This window comes from Haliotis cracherodii, unplaced genomic scaffold (assembly GCF_022045235.1).
Source record: "Haliotis cracherodii isolate W230 unplaced genomic scaffold, xgHalCrac1.p SCAF_18, whole genome shotgun sequence".
Lineage (NCBI taxonomy): Eukaryota > Metazoa > Mollusca > Gastropoda > Lepetellida > Haliotidae > Haliotis > Haliotis cracherodii.
In genome coordinates, this window is record NW_027266273.1 from 14,612,975 (window position 1) to 14,638,078 (window position 25,104).

The following is a 25,104-nucleotide window of genomic DNA, read 5'->3' on the forward strand; positions in this document are numbered from 1 at the left end:
GAGCATGAGATGTCATTCCATTATGCATTGTGTGAGGGGTTGTAATGTCGCCTACAGTTTAAAACACGCCGAAGGCCCGGGTTCGATCCCCCCATGGGTACACTATGTCAAGCCCATCCCTGGAGTCCCCGCCTGGATATTGCTGGAAAATGGCTAAAGCAGCGTAAAACATAACCCACTCATCGCGGTGGACATAGCAAGGGTGCTTGTCAATAATAACAAAACGTCAAAGTCAGAATAACAGTCTAGAACTGACGAAACAGATGCCATTGGGCGTAAAAGGAAAGATGGCGGAGGAAATCAGTGATGACACCGGGAACCATTCAAGCAGCTACAGTACTGTCACCTTCAGACACCTTTGACCATGACGTGACGCAAGAATGTCGCGAATTGTTTGTGAATGTTTCCCACGTTGTTCTTTTACACATGTCACGTACAAGTTAATATACCTCCAGACATGTCTTGCATTTTGTATGTATTGCAAGTGTCACTTTCACAGCACTACGTTGAGACAACGTGTCTGATGCCCTTGTTCATATCCGTGATGTTGTCTATAGCCGAAGTCGCCGACCTCATCCTGCTACCCCCTGAATGATATCACGGGGTGACCTCCCGTGACACGAAGAGACCTCCTGTGACACGGGGTTTAACCCGTGCCCTAAAATGGAATGTTTTCAGTCTGAATCTAGGTCAAGTTGCAAGCTTATCAGAGAGAAAACCTCCGGTGACATGAAAATTGCAGGTTGTCGTAAAAACGTCTGTGTTAGACCTGCTGTTTTCCCCCTGGGCTGGGAAGATTGGGCGGGGTGACGGCAGGGTGAAGGTTATTGGTGTCTACTGTCACGGGTTAGTTATATGGTATAGAAGCGCCGTAACAGAGTCTCACATAACTCAGATCGAGAGGTGTTGGCGATTAGTTATTACGTCTGTGAAATACAAGTTTTTTTATGTAACTGATTGTGCTTAACATTTAAAGGGCCACGTATCTGGGCCCACTTGCACAAAGCGATCTTAGCGCTAAGATGATCGTAACTCCCATATATTAACATAGGCTTAAGGTAGTCTTAGCGCTAAGATTGCTTTGTGCAAGTGGGCCCTGGTTTGAGGAATCGTGGTGACTATATGAATTGAATGACAATTTAAATCATGACAGTTTTGCTTGATTAAATTGTTTTTGTTTGTTTGTTTTTTAACGCCGCAGTCAGCACTATTCAGCAACATTCCAGCTATATGGCGGAATTATCGAATCTGGACGAGGCAATCCAGTGATTGACATCATGAGCATCGATCCACGCGATCGGGATACGATAACATACATCAACCAAGTCAGCGAGCCTGACCACCCGATCCCTTTAGTCGCCTCTTACAACAAGCATAGTCGTCTTTTACGGCAAGCATGACAATATGAACATCCGTTCGATCTATTGTGATTCTAATATGTTCGTTTTAACGTACTCCCATTAACAAAAGACACTTATGAACCATCATTATGATAGAAGTGTGCTTGGTTTAATACCGCTTTGATCAGCATTTCAATTCAAACCCCCACCCCCCACGATTATGATGTTGATAGACCAAGGTACATAATAAGCTCGATAGCGGATTCGAACCCAGTGAGTGTTACCAACCAAGGGACACAACTCTTCACAGCGAAATGGAGCGCCCTTGACGTTGACAACGCGGTTCTCGTCTCCACTGTAGCTGTCTCCAGCTGTAGTTGGAAGGGGATCGTGTCAGGCGTTCCGGAACAGGCAAGTCGATGGGCACCGTACATGGTCCGGACTGTCCGCTGCAGCTGTCACGTGGTATTAACATAACTAGTCATTGGTGGAATACCATCGGGGGTGGGAGGTGGGGGGGTTGGGGGCAACACTGTCATGACATACCGGACTCTGAATGACACAGTATGACAGTGAACGCACGCGGCAACTCACATTGCATAACTGCGCCGTGTTAGCTGATCGATCTCAGCCCACACAAACTGGCTGGTGTAATGAAAGATGACATCCTAGTGATTTATTACAATAAAATGCCCCTGATAAAATATTGTCGTTTTTCAGAGGTATATAAAACTATAAAACTATTCATATAAGTTCTATTCTCTCTGTTAATGCATACGACTGACTAAACACATGTCACCCCGCTTTAAATATATTTGTTTGTTTGATGTTTAACGCCGCACTCAGCAATATTCCAGCAATATGACGGCGGTCTGTAAATAATCGAGTCTGGACCAGACAATCAAGTGATTGGCATCATGAGCATCGATCTATGCAATTTAAACACACAACTCAAAAGGAAGGCTGTGACAGATTGACCATAGTCATATGAAAAAAAAAATCGAGGTGATCCTTAACTTCTTTTGAGTAGTATAAAACAACAATAACAACAGTCTAGCAACATACAAGGTGGGGTTACATGAAGCTTACATTGTACGCATGGTGAGAATCGAACCCGGACTGGGGCGTGATGGTCGAATGATCGATCAGACATATCGGCCACCTATAACCATTGCAAATAATACACATTCCTTAATCAGTTCATGTTTCAGGGACGTCAATTGATCTCCATGGGACGATCACGCTGAATATCCACAAAGTGATGAGTCAGCTGTTGCCAGCCTGCTGTACCGTATGACGTCATCCCGACACACCTGCCAGGTGGGGTCCCAACTGACGTTAGGCCTTCTGCACGTGGATGATAAATAACTGATAACAGGTCCGCAAATTTTAATATTGGATAGCACGACTAATTGCAGGCGTATAACCTAGCAAACAGATGGACACCTTTAGGCAGCAAATTTATTGGCGTATGGTAGTCATGGGCGACAATGGGATACAGTTTCAGTTGGGATTCTGTCCTGGAAAACTACTCGACGAAGTAAGCTATTACCGTTATCCCAATTCTCCGGTCATAACGGTTGATGATGATCTGATAAGATAATATGGGCGGTTGTCATTCGCAAAATCAATCGTCAGTGTAATAGGTCATGTGTGCTGAAGATGATATAGATGGATATAGATTAGGACATATATGGAAACTCGCTGGTATATATAGCTTTATATTGACGTCTCAATGTCCCACCCTGACAGCATCCCCCTTTTGACAGCTCCCTCGGGGGTAAGATAACCTTATACCCCTCACACCCCTTGCCTCTGATAACCCACATACTGATAACGGTACAGTACGAAACAGGTGTCCGTGAGGTTGATGACTAGACGAGCACATTGAACCAGCTGTCACTGGCGTCAGCAATGAAACAGTGCAGTGAAAGTAGTCCATTTTGAACATGATTAAACACACAATATGTTTATTATATCGACATTTAATGATTATAGTGTGACACCGATCTAAGCAATATCCCAAATACATCGACCGCCTCCGTGGTCTAGTAGGAGAGCGTTCGCCCAGAGAGCGGAAGGTCCGGGGTTCGATCCCCAGCCGCGTCATACCAAAAGACGTTAAAAGATGGTACTTGTTGTTACCCTGTCTGGCGCTCGGCATTATGGGGCTAAAACAAGGACTGGTCGGCTCGGAGTCAGTATACTGTGTCTGAGTTGGGTATTCATGTTAAACTGCGGCATGGTATCTCAGTGAGCTAGCACTATAAATCGGAATCAGTCCGAACCAGTACAAGCAGCCACACACACATACACGCGCATGCACGACGCTATATAAGTGCAATAATCTTGGACGCGACGTTAAACCCCATTTCTCCTCACCTCACCCAAACACATCATGGCGGGGGAACAAAACTGACTTCACGTACTGAACCATGTGGGAAACAGAACCTGGTTTCCTGTTTATAAGCTAACGCATTAACCACAAGACTACCTCACCATGTTCGCCGGTATATAACATTTTGTGAGTTTGTAGACTAACAGATTGAGTAAAATAGGGAACTTGAACCAGTTTGAGAATAGACTTTCCTAATCTTGTTTGAGTGGGCATGTAATATACACCAAAACATGCACCTACACCATAAATAACAAAAACAATCAATAATAAATATAATGCTAACAAAAACACTACCGTCATCGAGATGGAAAAGTCTCCCGATCTGAGCTTGAACATGATTGCTTCATGTAGCTCTGGCACGATATCCCTATAAATCATAAACATCACCCGAATTATTAAAGACTATCCACTTAACGTCTCTAAACGTTGACATATGACATTATTTCTTCATACTGACAAGCATTTTCTTTATGGATAAGGCATTCAGGAAACACGGATTCTGATTCTAAAAGGGAATTCCAGTTCACAATAACTACCCACTGTGCGCTTGTTACCTGTCCCGTACACGCAATGCTAATAATCAATACATGGGTAGAAATGGAAGTCCCTGGCGACTGAAGTGGGGAAATAACCTGTGCTTGGGCCCTCCAGTCAATATCGACCGTGCGTCTTAATCAAGGATTGACAAAGCCACCCTGGTTCCTCTGTGTAACTGAGCCGGGCCTTTCAGGTGTCGTTTTCGAAACAAAAGACGAAATATTAGAACTATAAAATGATATGATTTCTCAAACAATGACAGTGATCTAAATAGATTTGTTGTTTGGCCAGGAACTGGGTAAATTAAGGTGAATATTTGTCCAGGATATGACAAATATTTATAAAGAGCGCCATCTGACTTGGCCTGACTGCTGGCAACAGCCGACCTTCTCTGTACAAGCAAACACTACAGCACCATTGTGCTTTACAGTGCTCAACATTATCATTTGGTTTTCATTTCTTCCATTGGTCCGATCCTTTGTAGTTGCAGCTGGAGACTGAATTGTCCAACGAGTTGTGTGAATTTAAGATAATTCGATTAATATGAACGCAATTATTCTTGTTAACTTGTATTATTTATTCGCAGACAATATCCCTCGAACAGAGCCATCATCAAAAGGTATTTACGAACCAAATCGATCAAAATAAAATTTTACGAGTTTTTCGACCGTGGTCGACATCGACCACTGAAGTTAGCGAATACCAGAAATGAATAACACCCATTCACAACGACGTCGCACACACTGACTGAATCTCGGCTGCAGTTCAAATTAGTCGTCAAAACATCCTGTTAGCATCTCGCCTTACCGCAAGTTGGCCATACTCCTACGTTTCCGGCTTGTCGTAAACTGATAATGTTGCAAATTGGTGATGGATTGAATCTGGTGGTTTCAATGATTCAAAGGGCGTGGTGACTTGAACTTGTCTGACATCATGTCATAAATATTACAGTATGATTCAAACTGCCCGCAATGTACATATGGCTAGCAAATCAATATCCTTTCAAAACCGCTGATACAACATGACCAGATCTGTAAGTGGTGCGTGGTATTACTGGTCTCAGTGTCATTGTTGATAGTCACCTACAGGTTATGGGTCCTGTACCTCCGGTCCGTCAAAACAATTTGGTGCCATTACGCCTGAAAAGTGGATGCACTGTTGCATCAAACAAATGCACAGGCGACCTTTGTTGTGTGCATTGTACGCTCCAATATCCTGGTCTGACACAAAGAAATTATTTATGACCTGTTCCTCCGAGATCTCGCGTGACTATGTTGAATAACGAACAGCAAGAACTCACATGCGTGGTCCAAAATCCGCCATCTTGATATAGAGATGTTTTTTGTTGTGTATTTATTTCCTCTTCCTTGTGAGTGATCGGGTCGAACTTGTTCCTTCTAAATATATTGTCCCGTCTCCAAGAAAGATATCCCGATTACCCATATCCCGATTACCCATATCACGACTACCCATATAACGATAACCCATATCATGATTACCCATATCACGATTACCCATATCACGACTACCTATATCACGATTACCCATATAACGATAACCCATATCATGATTACCCATATCACGATTACCCATATCACGACTACCTATATCACGATTACCCATATAACGATAACCCATATCACGATTACCCATATCATGATTACACAAGTCTATTCCAAGTAATCCATTCATATAATTGTCCCCGATATTTTGCCTACAGAATCTGTTTGGGCAGATAATCGAGACTGATTACTCTCTGGCGTTGACATTATATATTTACTGCAATACTTATGATCAGCAATATCTCATTTGTCCCTGACTACTGCCCTACGGTAGTACCCCTACTCGGTGATGTACGACGAACATAGGTGGCCATAAACAGAAGAGTAGTTCCTCCTGAAGAGGGTATCAGACCCCTCATCTTGAGACGTCAGCAGCGTCAAACCTCACAAGTCATCGGTAAACACAGACAGGCTTTAATATTTGGCCTCGTAGATAAAGACACATTTGCTTTTTACTTACACAACATAAATCTTCTCTGTCAAACAGACGCTGGTAAATATTGACCAGCAGGTTTGAACTGATGCCAGAACCAACATAGTCGGAATACTTGGCAGGTCAGTGTTAATATTTACTGCCGGAAAATAGTATTTTTTCATTTCGTTCTTGACGTTAAAGGTTTAGAAGTACATCTTGGATGAATACCTCGTTAATAATTAAACTACTTTCATGATAACAACAAAGGGGTAATAGCCAGGTCAGTACGTGTTTCTTTCAAAATGTGTGCATGTCGTTTAGACGCTGACCAGATCATGTCTTAAACGGTTATTACTGTAATTCGTGTACTGCTTTCTTGACAGAGATGAAAAGAGATAATGTCGAGGGCATTTAAGAAAGTAGTCTGCTTAAGTCTTTGATGTTGTCTTTGACCATGGACGACGTGACTTGACTGGGTCTTCTCCTTCACAGCTAATGTCCTGCTTGATTACAACTAACTTCTGTCAGGTGTACGGGCGTGATGCTTGATGGCAGGGCTACGTGGCATGAGTCAAGTCTGATCTCCTTAACACGCCCTTACGTGTAATCTGGAGAGAATCCTACAGCATCTCCCTTAACAACATTGCAGGTCTGAATGAACATAAACAACCCTGAACTAGGATTCCATTGATGAACATTGTACTGTAGGATTCTACTGCTGAAAAACGTTGTACTGTAGGATTCTACTGACGAACAACGTTGTACTGTAGGGTTCTATTGATGAACAACCTTGGTCTGTAGGATTCCATTGACGAACACCATTGTACTGTAGGATTCTACTGACGAACAACGTTGTACTGAAGGATTCTACTGCACGATTCTACTGACGAACAACGTTGTACTGTAGGATTCTACTGATGAACAACCTTGGCCTGTAGGTTTCATTGACGAACACCATTGTGCTGTAGGATTCTACTGACGAACAACGTTGTACTGAAGGATTCCACTGATAAACAACGTTGTACTATACTATTTTATTGATGAAGTTATTGATATGACTTATATATCACATTGTGCAGTATCATTCGACACAACAACAACACCGTGCATTAATGTAGTGCACGACTGTAGCAACCATGTGATCTAGTAATAAAGGATTGGAACATTATCTCGCCATCGGGTTGACATGCTGCTCATAAATCACGTGGTCTGGCCCTGCCCTTCCGGCACGTGACAGCGAGGCGAACCACTGCAGCATGTTGGTGTCTCACAAATCCCCGGCATTACTCCCAGGGAAACATGTCAACCTGGCACGAACTCTTACGTGGTTTCATATTTTCCCACAAAATTCACACGTTTTGCACAGAAATTCAATTACATGCCCCAGTCATTCATCATGCCAGACGCATAAGTGTCCAATAAAATAAGTATTATGTGATCCTTCTCCATCAATGTCAATTTCGGCGCATCTCACTTGTCTTCAATTGTTCCAGTGAAACATGTTGTATTTGTTATTCGTGATAAAATGACACTTGTTACACGGAAAACGTTGTCGTCAAACACATAAAATCTCAACCCTGGGTATAGTGAGTGTAATCTGACAACGTTTAGGACTAGTCACTGACAATGCTTTCTCTTGCCATTACATAGTTCTCATTGGAGAATATAAATGTGGAAATTAATTAACCCTACCAAACAGGTATGCCCCCCTTTCTCTGTCTAACTCGGGACACGTGTCTACATTGATAGTTAGTATGACAATGTTCCTAATTCAGACAAGTCACATACAAAAATAGTCATAAAGATTGTATCCGAAAACACCCCTTAGGTGACATATATAAATAGGTCAAGGTCATTCCAAGGTGAATTACTCCTAAGGTCAAGGTTATTCTGGAGTGAATTACTACTAAGGTCATGGGTGCCGCTAATATGCCTAATTGAATGTTTAGCGACATAGCCCATTGGGTGCCTTGTTTTGACTGACACTTGTACCAAACTGACAGCTATTAAGCCGCGGTTTTATGGACAGGAGGTTTTTTTATGGACGTAAGGTGTGACCGGAGTCTTTAGCGCCTTTGCCCTATACAATTAATCCTCAGCTAAACAAAACCACGGTGTGTCTTTTCCACGAGCGTACCTTGCTTGAAGAGGCACATTAGCAAGGCTTGACCTGACACTCTTGTTCTGTTTCAACTTTAGCATTCCCCTCAAGCTTGCTTTCAGCTCTCCTTAAGGGTCAGTGTGTTGTCCACGACATTGTCCAGTCACGAATACATGACACTCTGAAGGCGATGGTTAAGTGTTGCCAAACACAAACGTGACACTTACAGTGGTCAGAGGGTGTGTCCGAAATAACCTGGACATAGATTGAATGGACATCTGTAACATTCTACACCAACCCTTCTTGTCAGAAAGGATTGTATGGTTGAGAAATGCAAATACAAGCGATATATCGAGATCTCTCCAAATAATAATGGTTGTCTCCAAGCTAAACACCATCTCAAATACCACCAACGTTATCTTGCAAAACGGTTATTTCAATTTGACATGAATTGTTCTATTCTTGGTAACCATGTGTAACTTGATCGCATGCGCTCTTAGTGCGGTACACTGATGATACCAGGTATCTGTGATCTGTGGCTACCTGTCTGAATATGTTATAAAGATATCAAATAGTGAGAGTGTATGGTTTTACTAACTCAAGCACGTGCAAAACAGCATCCCTAACAAACTGTGCGAATCTCCTGCACTGTGTTAATCGACGTCCTTCATCGGAGGGAGAGAGAGAGAGAGAGAGAGAGAGAGAGAGAGAGAGAGAGAGAGAGAGGGGAGGGGGAGAGAAAGAGTCCGAGAAAGACGCAGAGAGTGAGGGAAAGAAAGAGACGGGGACAGATAGAGAGTCAGAGACAGACAGACGTAGTTCTAGCCTTACATGTTTCCAAAATGAAAATAGATAATTAAATATCTAAATATGCCTTTTAAGGTAAGGTAAACAGGCTTCACGATCATCAATGTATAATTAATTAAGGCCGCCCGTCTACGTACAGATTCATTAAGCCAACATCGGGGCATGCAATATTAATGAAACCATGGCGTTAGACGAGAACTGTTCTACTGGGCGGGTACCACGTGTTTATAAGCGGAATGTCGTGTTTGGAGTTCAAGAAATGTTGTGTGCAGCCGATATTCTGTGGGGATGATTTACACTGATATCGTTTATCTTTTTCATATTTACTGACGGGATATCATTCAAGAACAATATCCCCGTGTAGTAAACCCGTCATAAGAAAATGCTCCAAATCAAAAGAAATGTTTAGACTTTAGATGCAGACTGTTTGGGCTGATGCGCAACATAAATACCACACGTTTGTGTCTATTTCTTCAGCCCCGTAAAACCAACATTTTATGCCCTGAAAACCTGCTGTGTCAATCCCTGTAATATCCGGGCATTACAATCGTCAAAGAAACACCGTTTTAGAGAATCCAGGACACAAAAAAATATCAAAATACCTGCTGGTGATAATAACAACACACCAGGTTTAGCGAGAACTCAACACGATTTAGCAAAGTTTCACAATTGCAGGAAAAAATCGGATAAACATTTCAGCGCGTTCCTGTGTTAAGTCTGGAGAGAAATTCCAATATTTCTACCACGGCACCACGTCGCATTGTTTGCTGCTATTACGGTCTACCAATAGTCTGGACAAACGGGTCTCTCCACGAGAACCATTGTAAACAGACTACACACACAGGAACAATAAATATGTGCAATTGTTCCGGCCATTGGGTAACCAGCTGATGGCGTAACGTCAATACCAACACACGCGTTACCAAATTATGGCCACAGCGAAAATAGATGGTAGGGGTTTCTTGACAACTGATTTACATATATATGTGTATACTGTTATTCTTTCGATTGCCTTCATTTGCTTAAACATTAATTTAAACTCAACACATTCATAAGATCACCTGACGTAGCTACGATATAGCTTAAGGGAAAGTAACTGTTTGATTGGCATTCTAGAAGTTGGTAATTGGAGTGACGAGGCACTCCAGCCTGATAACGGTTTAAAATCTTCATCGAAACGTTGTTATCAATAAAGTTGTACGTTTTTTAAGGGAAAGTATGATAAAACAATATCATTTGTGTTCTGATTTCTATGGCATTGGAATAGTTTTTGAATATTGTTTTTAGGATTAGAAATAAAATCATAAATGTTGTAAATATAACAAGTTATTATTTCTTTTTTGACTTAAAGTAAAATTAAGACTTGAGTTACAGAAACCAAGTCACGTGGATCCATGTCCCTCTGTCGCCTCACCACATACTGGTGACTGAGCGAGTATGGTTTAATGCCGCTTTTAGCAATATTCACGTAATATCACGGAATATAGGACACCAGAAATGAGCTTCACTCATTGTACCCATGTGGAATCGAACCCGGGTCATCGGCGTGACGAGTGAACGCTTTAACTACAAGGCTACCCTACCCCTCACCACATACAAACGTAGCCACACAGGGCTCCCTAACACTGTATATTTTCTGTTGTACTAGTTCACCGGGTGTTTACATGTGTATTACCGCTGTGTATAGCGTACTGTCAAACCCCTGCCACTGTACAAAAAGGATAGATAACAGATCTTTCCTCGACACAAAATAATTGTATGAAACTATTTCCACCCAAAACACTAGTCGTACCATGGCGTGATTAGTGTAGGGGGGAACATTATTTCCTTACAAGGTTATAGGTTGAACTCAAGTAAAACATCAAAAGTGTTCGACACATAAGCAAACGAGGCGATGTTAGCGCCAGGGACCGCGTGTAAAACATGGCTGTTATGAAACTGGAGCTGAATGCAGACCCATGATTGCGTGTGTGTGTTGTGGATCTCGAGTTGCAGTGATGCCCCCCTTTCAGCAGTCTCACAATGGTATAGGGCCTAGGGTGGTACCTTGGTATACACCGAGCTCGTTTACCCCCTTAAGTTGACGAACGACTCACCTCTACAGCTACATGCATTCACCGATAGTTCAGTGTATGGTTTAACAGGTTACCTACTGGTGTAAGTTTGTATATAAACGGTTGAACAACCTGAATATGTGTCAATAGGTTGTTTTATATATGCAGAGTGAGTGAATTATGTGGCATAGCACCATCAGTGTCTATACCTACACGTCAAACATGTTTAATAGACTAAATATCGGTTTCAGTTATAGCCAAACGAGATACACACACACACACACACACACACACACACACACACACACACACACACACACAGTAACCTACGGTTATAACGAACGCAAAGGGACCACTAATTTTAATTCGTTCGTTATAACCGTAGTTCGTTATAAGCATATAAACAGCATATGTACAAAAATTGGCCGGGGCAAAAAATAAGTTCGTTATATCGGTCAGTTCGTTATACGCGTGTTCGTTATAACCGTAGTTTACTGTATATATATACGCCAGAGAACAACCAGTCTGGATTATCAGATGAAACAGATTCCATAGGGCGTAGAAGGCAAAACAGTGCTGAAAAATATATGATTGGATCACTGAAAATCAGTGATGACACAAGGTGTTCGCGAAAAGGTCCCTCTCTTCCGATACACCCGCCACTCACACACTTTGAACATAAAAAAGGTAGGTGATTGTTTGTTTCCCGACTCTGCACTTGTCTGGTATGTTTGTGGTAATTTAGAACAGTTGCTATAGTGACAATGTATATTTCTGACTGGATCTACGTTCTCCAATCGATATTTAAAAGCGTTTTTAGTGTTAGATAAATGTCTAATATATCCGAGTTGACTGTTCCTCGGAAGTGCTCGTGATTGCCAGAGTAAGGCTCTACGTAATACCAAGCCATATAACGGCGAGGGAACCCAAAAGTTTTTAAACGTAGTACTCTTTGTCGGAAACGAACCACGTAATTGGGCCTGTCGAATGAACACCTTTCCACAGGGCGACCCAAACCCATCTCTACAGTGTGATGAAGACATTGCAATAATGTTTGTTTCTTTTTTAACGCCGCACTCAGGAATATTCCAGCTATATGTGGTCTTGAAATAATCGAGCCTGGACCAGACAATCCAGTGATTGACATAATGAGCATCGATATATGCATGTGGGATACGTCGACACATGACAATATTCCAGCTATATGACGGTAGACTGTAAATAATCGAGTCTGGACCAGACAATCAAGTGATTGACATAATGAGCATTGATATGCGCATTTTGGATACGTCGACACATGACAATATTCCAGCTATAAGACGGAAGTCTGTAAACAATCGAGTCTGGTCCAGAAAATCCAGCGATTGACATAATGAGCATCGATATACGCAGCTGAGATACGTTGACATGCATCAATAATAAGTAACTGTGGCGAAATATATTTTGTTGGCGGACCTTAGACATAACACAGATATGTGATTGTCATCGTTCGTGCACTGATAGCATCTCACTGTGAGGGCGCAAGGTAACCGTCACAGGAATGGTGTTAATGACCTCCAATGGTGGCCCAGGAGGACACTACAGGTAAACTATTGACATACCCTTTTGTCATCATCAGTACATCAAAGAGCCGCTGCCTCAAACAAGGCAGGCATCAAAGAGGTCAGGTAAATATACTATGACATTTGAGGAAGGTGGAATCTGCACACTGACAATGAAGATAAGCAAGACGGACAGGTAACTTCGTCATCACTGTTGACAATTCCTGTCAATGTGTTAGACGATGTATATTGGTAAAATGCCTTCTTCATATACACTTACTACCAGCACGCACTAATGGATCTGATATCATAGGGTTGTTAGTATATAATGATCATCATTATTATCATACAGGGTTTAGGAGAGAGTATAAGTTGTTATACGTGTACCCTTGATCACATTCACAAACCCTTGAGCCATGCAATAAAACCAGCTTTATAGAAATAACTTAAAGAAACTTATATTTGCCATGACATACGAAGCATTGCTGATGTCAATGGTTCATACAAATGAAACTGTGCTGTACCTCGAGATCATGAGTTTCAATGTAAGGATCGTGCCATCTGGCTTTTAATGGTCTGGGGTTTGACTACATAGGTCAAAGGTTGCCATGCATGGTGTGCATGAATGAAAGACACTGACGTGTTCATCTTGATCTCAAGCACGCGGATGAAATGTCGGAACTTTTACAACCTCGGAATGTTTACCGACAACTATATATGTGCCTGAACTTTGTAGCTGGTCTTTGTGAATGATGTTCAAAGTCGTTCTAAGCACCCAGCCAAATCACCATTCACCTGATGGGATGAAGACATCATTGTTGAATGTCATCGTCTTTGTGAGGGTTCTAACTGAGTGTGTTGACTTTGTGCTGACATTAAGACACACATTCCATTACCGTGACCAGCCTGTCAATAGGTTCAAAGGGTACAAGCACACTCGGGCGTATCAAATCGTCATAATTGGCCTAGACAGTAAGGACGGCTTTAAGCCCGATACACCATATCAGTGCACCGCATTAGGAGACAGCCGTGGAACATATATAGTCCAGCGTGATAGTGCTGAAGTTCATAAATTAAACATCTTTTTTAGAATATGATTTTAAACTTAACCCTAACCCTATTTGATAATTCAATGTGTCACCCGTATTACCATTCACACCGTGAAGGTCCGGGTTAGAATAGGTCTTCAGCGACCCATGCTTGCCCGAAAAGGCGGCTATGATTGTAAGAGGCAACTAACGGGATCGGGTGGTCAGGCTCGCTGACTTGGTTGATGCATGTCATCGTATCTGCCCGATCAGTTCCAAATTCGATTTAGGCGGTTGAATCGACAGGTAACCAAGCTCTATATTGAAAACACGGTCTGTTTATCTCCTAATTCACATGCATGAGTTTCATGAAATGATGTAATTGTATATATACACGTAAGTGTATTTGATCAGACTGTGCAATAAATCAATAACCATATGGTCTACTGCAGCTAACAGTAAACGTAACACACACGTATCTGACAACGATGTACATCAGACAAGCCAGCATGTTGTGTATGATCCGTGTTGAGTTTTGTTAAAAATATGCAATGTGTTATGACTCAGAGACCGAACATGTACTGCACATATTGATTGACTGCAGGAGAATACCTCGTGATACAAACACGGTAGCTGGTTATATGGTTGAACAACATCGGGTCATCACAATAGCATGTGTTATGTCGCCGTGTAACTGTAAACTAATGACAGCGACATTAAAAAACACTCACTCAAAAGTGAGAGAACCCTTTTCTTGTCACGCGCACATCAATACATTACTAAAACTAGGCTTCATATTGCGGTTTGCAAATATTTTGATAATAATGATGATATCAGTTATCAAAATGGCTAACAAAGTTATCATCAATATTATAACAGCTATTTGACCTGACCTGCACACTGATACTGTCAGTAGAGACTATATGTACATATACTTCTTCATATGTGTAAAAACGCCCATATCGTTTCAGCTGCAGTATCAAATATCAAAATATTGTGTTGTATTCAGTTCACTTGTGACACGACTTTTAAAAAGGGTTAATATAAAACCTCATCTGAATACAACGCGGAAATGGGAGTGCCAAATGTAAACATTGATCTGAGCGCGTGACCACCTCCAGAACAGCCCTATTGAAATCAATTTTTAACTGAAACTGTATTTATTATACCGTAAACATATAAAATAAAATTAAACAAAAACGGCTTATTTGAGTCAGTATATTTTTATGTAGATTTCTTTCTTTCAACTGTGGTCAGGAACACGTATTTACAGTAAAACAACGCGATCAAATATTACGCGGTCTATTAAAGAGCTAATGTAGATATTGCGTGAATATGTGACATCGTTAGACCGAATGATCAATACAATTAAAAGTAAGGATAGTCTGTCAGTGGGGGGTAATAACAATCCTATCTGTGTACCTGTAAATATCTGACACAGTAAAACACGCTAACGAGACACAAGTGACCGTCCAAGTATTTGAAACACGGCAGTCAGACCATCAAAAGCGCCGCTATGGGCAGGTGAGAGAGAAAGTTTGCATTAAGCCTGGCGAGCGTCAAATACACCGGCCAACAACTCGACGAGGCTAGGTATGTCACAGGTATGGTCTCATACCAATCCCTTTCAGCAAATCTGTCACTTGACAAATCGTTATCAAATATCCCGGTTAAAGCTGTTATCATTCGGAACACTTTCTAACAACGAATTCGCGTTATTTAGAGTAATATTCCTCTTATAACGAGAGCTTTAAAAATGGTGTCAGACACAGTGTTCACATCTGGGACGCCCTAGATGTGTCTCACCTGCCCGGGACAACATCAAAGGAGAGGATGATATAGGTCACTTACCTGTTTTTCTCGTATATCCGACAGACACTTATCCAATAACCCCGCGTCTCTCCGTGATCCCATTTTACCTGTTAAAACACGGAATGCAATATTTTAGTCATTGTCAACGAACGGTACTCTCTCTCTGCACATGCGCATACAGGTAACCGTCTTCCTCATCCCGCAGCTCCGCACACACGACACACTTTTAGGCTGTTGGGAGTTTAATGCGAAGCCCACCATATGAGACACAGGACGTTATTTCAGATGGAGGTGTACAACACAGGTAGTTAGTACACCTTAAGATTGTTAACAAGTGAACATGAATTCGATTGTTTTTCACAAAATTACACCATTTATGTAATTTACATGATTAATATAACTATGGACAAAAGGTATCGTTTCAAACACAAAGATATTTCGTGACAAATTTTACTGTTTTCAAACACTACAGTGGAACGCAATTTGAGTGTACAAACCTACATACACCTGCATTATTTTATGCAGCCGAATTTCTTTAAAAAAATAATATGATGTACTTAATTTGTTAATGGATAAAAATACAATTCAATACAAGATCATAATTATCACTGTATATGTTGCTGGTATACTGACACGAAAAACGCAATATTTTTCAGTTTTAATATAATAATAATAATAATAATAATAATAATAATAATGATGATGATGATGATGATGATGATGATGATAATGATAATAATAATGTCTATTTTCATTTTGTGTTTATGGATGGTGACAATAGCGCCTAAAAATATGGTCCGTCTTGTGTTCTAAAAGTTTCTCAGTAAAGTAAACAAAACAGGAATCTTAAAATAAAACATAACCAAACCAATCACAGCGGCCTACCTTTCGGTATAATGCCTAAACGCATTTTCAGAATTTTATGCCTTCCATAACGCCGTCTTCGATAGAGGAAGGTCCATAGATACCCATGTAGGTATCGGGCGTATCGTTTGATCAAATATGCAGCTACCACCACAAAACTGTACATGTTGGTCAGCGAGGTGCATGTTAACCCCCGACTGTCTACAGCTGGAGGTGAATGAGAGGCCATCGACAGGAGCGTGGTACTATGTCCTGTTTACATAACATTGGCCATGTTTAGATCATATTAAGCGAGGCTTGATTAACGCTATTATAAGTCAGGAGTGGTTTGTGTTACGTGAAAAGCTCGACTGCCCTGATCACGTCATGCTTCAGAGATTTCGTGTTGCACGGTCCAAAGGGAGGATATTTTACATTCTGTGAAGCGTCTTCCAGGTGAACGATGGCTGTAGCCTATAAGTTGTATCTAGATAAAGCTAGAAACAGAATCAGCTCAAATCTGGGATTCGAACCCATAGGCTCCAGGCACATCAAAGAGACGCAACTCTGCATCACGAATTACGGCGCCCTTGGGAATGACGTCGTTACAATCACATGTAAAGCAACCTGACACTATAATGATTATCGTCATTGATAGTATCATTATGTTTACATAACGTTATAAAAGGATGGAAATTTTAAAATCATTACCGGGAGCGGTGGGGTAGCCTAGTGGTTAAAGTGTTCGCTCGTCACGCCGAAGACCGGGATCGATCCCTAACATGGAACAATGTGTGAAGCCTATTTCTGGTGTCCCCCGCCGTGATATTGCTGGAATATTGCTAAAAGCGCCGTATAACAACACTCGTTCACTTTAAACATTTACCAATGATGTTTAAGTTTTCTGACGTATCAATTCCTTTAATGCTGTTTAAAATACAATAATATAAATGTGACATTGGTAGATTTCGATTCCAATCTCCCTGCTTCCTAGGCATAAAAACACGCCGTCAACACGCACAAACAAAACTGTACAAAAAGAAATCTCATAATCGTCGATAAGCGATAATAAACCGCTTGGTTTGTGTGTTGATACGAAGCCAAGTCTATTTCATTTGTACAAAGCCTACCAATAGGCGCTCATGGAATCGGATTGATCTGCGATCGTGGTATGAGGTCAGAGATCCAACAATATACATGCACATGTATTAGATATAGTGGCTTATCCTATAATCCCGATTAAGATTATCGGGAAATTCGGTGATCACTGACACACCACACGTGGAGCGTTGACTTTTAGGATCTACGGACTTGGCAGTGTGGCCATTATCACAGCTTCCATGCCTCGTATCAAGAATAGTATTGACTCAGATTTATTTTTTGATCTACAGCACACACCATTAGGTAAATGTGTCCAACCCACTGATATTATTTCATAACCGAAAACACACCTACTGTTTATATCCACATACATCAAACTCCTTTATCACGAAGTACTTGATCTCGAACTTCTTGATCTCGAATATCGTCTTAGTCTCTGACCCTCTGTGGTCACCATATAATCCTAACTGGCACTATGTTGAAGCAGTCAGAGCTGAGGATGAATCGATATATTAGATGTGAAATTGACTTCGAGTTATCGAGGTTTCAATGCACATCCATATTCCATTTCTGTGTCTATATCCATTGTGACTAGCCTACTGGTTTGGGTTCATTCGGAGCGAGAGCATTTTCCGGTTTTTTTATTTCTCTGATGTACGCGTATGTGCTCTCTCTCTCTCTCTCTCTATCTCTTCCCCAGTCGTCTCTCTCTCCATCTCCTCCCCAAGTCTCCCTCTCTCTCTCATTCCCTCCTTCTCTCTCTGTCCTCAAGCCTCTCTCTCCCTCCAGTGTCTTTCTCTCTCCTCTCCCCTCACTTTCTTCCTCTCTCTCCTAAAGTCTCTCTCTCTCTCTTTCCCTCCCTCTCTCTCTTTTCTCTCTCTCTATCTCTTCCCCTCCCTCTCTCTCTTTTTTCTCTCTCTATCTCTTCCCCAGTCGTCTCTCTCTCATCTCCTCCCAAAGTCTCTCCCTCTCCCGCATTCCCTCCCTCTCTCTGTCCTCAAGCCTCTCTCTCCCTCCAGTGTCTTACTCTCTCCCTCTCTCAAGCCTCCCCCCTCACTTTCTTCCTCTCTCTCAAGTCTCTCTCTCTCTCTCTTTCCCTCCTCTCTCTCTTTTTCTCTCTCTCTCTATCTCTTCCTCAGTCGTCTCTCTCTCCATCTCCTCCCTGAGTCTCTCTCTCTCTCCCTCTCTCTCACTCTCCCCCACCCCTCTCTCTCTCTCTCTCTCTGTGTCCTCTTCCCTCCTCTATCTGGTTGGTTACAGGCGGAGCGGTCATTACCTGGTTACTGGTTACCTGGTCAACACTAAAGCCTGGCATTTTGACACTAATTGCAGCAGTTATTGCATGTTCAGCAGATACTCCGCGGGAGTGTAATGTGTGGCAGGTTTAGAATCTCTCTTTAGTTGTAAAATGAACGCGTAAACATAACAGATATAGAACGCTTTTGTAGGCGGGCTTGATATAAGAGTCAATGACCTACTCTCCTACCCGATGGCTATATACAATAACTAGATGACACATTCAAATATATACATTTAAGGCCTGAAGCTCTTTATGCAACCTCGTAAGTGACATATTGTAGTTAGGCTTTCACTCGTCATGCAACAGACAGGGTTCGATTTTCTCCTTGGGAGCGCAATGTTAATAAACGCGCCCATACCCTTTCCATATTCATAAGAAATCTCTGCCAAAAGCAGAGTCGATTGTACTATATCCTGAGTATGTGTTTATGAATCAGTATCAAATAGTGATGATACCAGGTGTTCGCGAAAAGGTGAACGTATCCTTCCCGACAGGTGGAACCATGTGAGCTAATTCGCAGTATGGAGTGAGTGAGTTGGGTTTAACGCCGCTTTTAACAGTATTCCAGTTATATCACGGCGTGACAGCTTAATGTGGGAGGAAAGCCCGAAGTGATGCAGGTTTCAGACGTTTACCACTTCGGTGAAACCCACGAGCACGGGTATGGTGCTGACAAACCTAGAAACATAATCGGGACGAACCGGGATTCGAACCCACAATCATAGGTTTCTGGCATGCCCAAGGGACGCAACTCTTCACAGCGAATCGCGGCGCCTCAGACGACTGGGCCACCCGTGCCCCCCTAATTCGGAGTAACGAGAAAGTAGATCGTTCACTCACTGACTCACTGACTCACTGACTCACGCACTGACTCACTCACTGACTCACGCACTGACTCACTCACTGACTCACGCACTGACTCACTGACTCACGCACTCACTGACTGACTCACTCACTGACTCACTGACTGACTCACTCACTGACTCACTCACTGACTCACTTGACTCACTCACTTGACTCACTCACTGACTCACTCACTGACTCACTCACTGACTCACTCACTGACTCACTCACTGACTCACTTGACTCACTCACTGACTCACTCACTGACTCACTCACTGACTCACTCACTGACTCACTCACTGACTCACTCACTCACTCACTCACTCACTGACTCACTCACTGACTCACTCACTGACTCACTTGACTCACTCACTGACTCACTCACTGACTCTCTCACTGACTCACTCACTCACTGACTCACTCACTGACTCACTCACTGACTCACTCACTGACTCACTCACTGACTCACTTGACTCACTCATTCACTCACTCACTCACTGACTCACTCACTGACTCACTCACTCACTCACTCACTCACTCACTGACTCACTTGACTCACTCACTGACTCACTCACTGACTCACTTGACTCACTCACTGACTCACTCACTGACTCACTTGACTCACTCACTTGACTCACTCACTGACTCACTCACTGACTCACTTGACTCACTCACTCACTCACTCACTGACTCACTTGACTCACTCACTGACTCACTCACTGACTCACTTGACTCACTCACTGACTCACTCACTGACTCACTTGACTCACTCACTGACTCACTCACTGACTCACTTGACTCACTCACTGACTCACTCACTGACTCACTCACTGACTCACTCACTGTATACCAGCGGAACAGAAGTGAGATATATGTTAGTAATCATGACTACATTTTTATTTGACATAAAACTAACCCTTATTGTTTGTTATCCTTACTTAACAACTTCTGCCTTGCAAGAACTCATTGGGTGCACCACAGCGTATACAAGAGAGAGGCAGCAAATGGGTACTCGTCTGCAAGGAAACAGACACAACCAATTCTGTTTTAAAACTGGCAGTGAACCTTTACAATGCATGCATTAAGTTGTCCTCTGTAAAACGATACATTGTTCCCATTGTGAGGCGGACATTGGCAACTTACGAGCGACAATTCACCTGATTAGGAAGCATCACTTGACAATGGGGACAGTGGACAGCTCATTATGGAGAGCTACAGCTGATGTGTGGGATGGTCAAGAACGGCTGACCGGTCCCTAGGGTCACAGTGACCCCCGTTTACAACTGCCCCCTGAGGATACCCCACGCCTACCCGTCTAGCGAGACGGTATGAGAAAGTTGATGTTTATTAAGGTGTTGCGTATTGTACTACATAAAAGCGTTATAAGTGAGTTGGTGTGCTAACAATGCCCGACCAACATTAGATATTAAAATCTTTAAAAAAAATAAAGTATATGTTAAATTAAAAGTACGAGACACATACTGCCCGATCTCGCCCCATCGACAACACCCCAGTCATGCGCACAACATACTGTATAATATACACTTATTCCCATTAAATAATAAGCATGTGTCGCTACTGTCCGTGTTTCAGACCCAATACAAATATTCCTACTCACATACTCTCACACAATCACGTATTGCGTAGGATGGTCAAGTTTGGCTGATCGGTCACTTGGGTCGCGGTGACCCCAGGCAATATCTGCCCCCTGAGGATACCCCACGCCTACCTGACTAGCGAGACGTTAGGTAATGGGCGACAGATAATCCGATCCTTCAACGAAGATTGATTAGTCTAGTGTCCACTCGATGGCTAGTCGATGTCCACTGCATGATTAATGCCCTGAAATGTAGGTATGCCTCTGGGATCGTGTTATTCTATCTCTTATGATGATGATGATGATGATGATGATGGTGATGGTGATGATGATGATGGTGAGGGTGGTGATGATGATAATGATAATGATGATGGTGATGGTGATGATGATGATGGTGAGGGTGGTGATGATGATAATGATAATGGTGATGGTGATGGTGATGATGATGATGATGATGATGTCTTAGACCACTGGGCCTTCAGTGCCCCCAAAGCACACGGTACAGACGCCGTGGTGGTATGCATTAACTAACACCTGGTGTCATCACTGATTTTCAGGGATCCGTTCATATAAGTTTCACCGCTATTTTGCCTTACGCCCAATGTTTGTTTGTTTGTTGTTTAACGCCGCACACAGCAATATTCCAGCTATATGACGGTGGTCTGAAAATAATCAAGTCTGGATCGGACGATCCAGTGATTGACATCATGAGCATCGATCCACGCAATTGGGATACGATAATATGCATGGATCAAGTCAGCGAGCCTGACCACCCGATCCCGTTAGTCCTGTGATGCCGCAGTTAAACCATCATGTTGTCAACTACCTTCTTTAAAGCGCCGGTCTAATCGTTTTTAAGTAGAAAAATAATTTCACCACGAAGCTGATTATAAAAGTATTGTATTGCAGTTCAATAGAACCCGATATTGTAGGACACGGTTTGGTAGATGAACTCGTTTGACAAATACCTCAAGAGATGACCTACATTGGAAATACAAGGGAATAACCATTTGCACGTTTCCCAATAAAAACATGTCTGTCAGAGATAAAGACATTCATATGTTGTTCTCAGATTACTGTCGTCGTGTCTGCTTCTTATCTTAAAGACTAAAGACTACATGTATTCAATATTCCAGCTATATGACGGCGGTCTGTAGATAATCGAGTCTGGACCAGACAATCCAGTGATTGACATCATGAGCGTCGATCCACGCATTTGGAGTTCGATGACATGCACCAAACATGTCAGCGAGCCTGACCTGCCGATCCCGTTAGTCGCTTCTTACGACAATCATAGTCGCCTTTCACGGCAAGCATGGTTTGCTGAATACCTATTCTACCGGGTGCACATAATTATATTATATAATACAATGTACACTTCTGTTAAAGCGCATACATGTGCGCTGCAATGGCATGGTTGATTGGAATGAAACAGGGCTGTGTCCTGAGTCCAGTACTGTTTCCCTTACAACTTGTGGTGACGCCGTTATCGGTTGAAACAGGTGAAAAAATGATTCAGGGAATAGTTATTCCGATGCATACCAGATATCAACGACTAGAGCCACCGCTTCAGTTGACAACACTATCAGTAACCATCTCCACCATTCGCAGTTATCCCAGTTCAGTCTCACGCTTCATTAACATTTGAACAAAAGCAAATTTGTACGTGTGTAACCCATAGCATTATCTCGTGCGTAACATCATGTATATCATACCATCTAAACAATACCAGGCCATATGTATCCCCAGGCAGTACCGGGATATAACGCCAGGCAGTATAGACGCTCCAGGCAGTATATATCACCCCGGGCGGTGAATGGCACGTTGGAAGAGGAACACTTTAGAGGGAGGGGATATTGCCTCTTCTTCCTTTTGATGAGTTCCTTAACTGCCAGGATTGTAATATATTGCGTAACCTAACATTGCCCAGCTATGGTGAACTGTAACGAAGGGATATACTAGATGCACCGAATACGGTAGACGATGAAATTCCTCTCAACGGAGTTTTTAATTGCATTTTCACAATCTCGCCTGTTGAGTGCAGTATATCTCCATGATGATACCTGCGAACTAGTTTTAACCGGTGTACGTATATGAATTCAAAAATAAGTTAAATAAACGATGATTATTTCAAAAGTGATTTTCTGATGTTGTAGACTTTTACTCATGTGTGTATATCTCCGCAGGCTACAAACATCCAAATGATACTGACATAATAGACATTTTCAGTGACTCAATGGTCTACGAAAGCCGGGGTGATATGGTAGCCAGGTGGTTAAAGCGTTGGCCTGTCACGTCGAACGCCCGGGTTTGATTCCCAACATGGGTTCATTACTCGCGTCCTCTGTGATATTCCTGGAGTATTGCTAAAGGCAGCATAAAACCATACTTACTCACTCTACGAAGGCCAACTGTTAAATCAGAAGAGGCCAGGAAGTCGTTTTGTTTTTGATTTATACTTAAACGCCACTTGTTTAGATTTATTTGAATACATGGCTAAACTGAACCACAACCTTAAGTCAAATCGGAATATGTCGTGACGAAGGCAATAGATCAGCGTTAATCGTTTACTCTGTTTAGTAAGTACCGCGAGGTTGAGACTCGAACACAAGACACACGACATTCTTCACACTTCATGACCCCTGCTCTGTACTTGAATCGCAATACTCTAAAAACAATCAATTAATGAGATTTATGTGCATATAACCCCCACGCTTTAGGCACAGACCTAATCGAATTAATCTGAACTTTGTGGCTTTGTAAGCCTTTTGCCAAGGGCAAAATAGACGTACAACGCTCCAACATCTCATAACATGTTGTTTGTCTCCCGGAAGATGCAGTGTCTGACTTGAGTTATTGATATATCTACGTGCACTGCATGCCACTGGTTACACGTGACGAACCTGCCGTAATGAGAAATATGTGGTCCACTTATATATTTAAGTTGACGTATTCTGTATGTAAAGTACAAGGTTAGGGCTGTTTTCCGAAAGCAGACCCACGAACATGGTCGCCCCAGCAAACGTTGTTTACTGCAAATCATAAGCTCTCTTAGAGCGATACCATGGACCTATATTAATAGTGTGAACTTGACTGTCCCAGTTTTAGGTCTGATTTCATAACTTGCAGAATACATACAACATATTCTTAAATGATTTTATAATTTGTTTCTTTTGGGAGTACACAAACAAAATGTTTAAAGGAATATAGTTCATATGCAATCTTAAACACATACACTTTTCAAAGTATATCTATGGATAATAAACAAAAACTATCCCAGAGTCAGGATACTAAGATACCTTTGATGGATTGTGCAAGTTCGTGGGTTTACTCGAATACGTGGTGACAGAGTGACCACCACTTCATGAACTGTGTGTATTTACATTGTGAATATGATTTATCTCTGTCTATGTAATATGAATCGGTTGTTTCTTGTTTGATGTGTGGGAAATTCGGTGTGTCTGAAATGTTTGATTTGAATATGTTCTGCTTGGTTACATACAATATATTTATAAAGAGATGATAAGATTGGAATTGATGATATTATATCCTTAGAATTAGTTTATGACCATATAAGCACATGTTTTCACTTTGTGTTTTGAAAATATGTGACGAGTCTAGACACTGGACTAAAGACTTTAAATGGAAATTAATCCGAGAACCATCTTCCGTTTATTTGGCGATCTAGATACTGACTGTTGATATGCTGATATGCTTGAAGATCAGAGGCGATTGGAGAGGAAATGAGAGTGTATATAGTTCTGTTAGATGTCGAGAATGTATATAATTCTGTAAGATGTCGAGAATCCTTATAATTCCGTCACA

General features: G+C 42.0%; 1 protein-coding gene across 5 annotated transcripts in view; it reads right to left on the minus strand.

Annotated features, from left to right (window-relative positions):
- Nucleotides 1-25,104, minus strand: part of LOC139465804 (microtubule-actin cross-linking factor 1, isoforms 6/7-like) — a 142,667-nt gene that overhangs the window by 87,200 nt on the left and 30,363 nt on the right. For all 5 annotated transcript variants that reach the window (XM_071247728.1, XM_071247729.1, XM_071247731.1 and 2 more), the window contains exon 2: nucleotides 15,635-15,702. In XM_071247728.1, coding sequence (XP_071103829.1) covers nucleotides 15,635-15,697 — 63 coding nt within the window. In that variant the 5' untranslated portion in view covers nucleotides 15,698-15,702. The remainder of the gene's footprint in view (nucleotides 1-15,634; nucleotides 15,703-25,104) is intronic.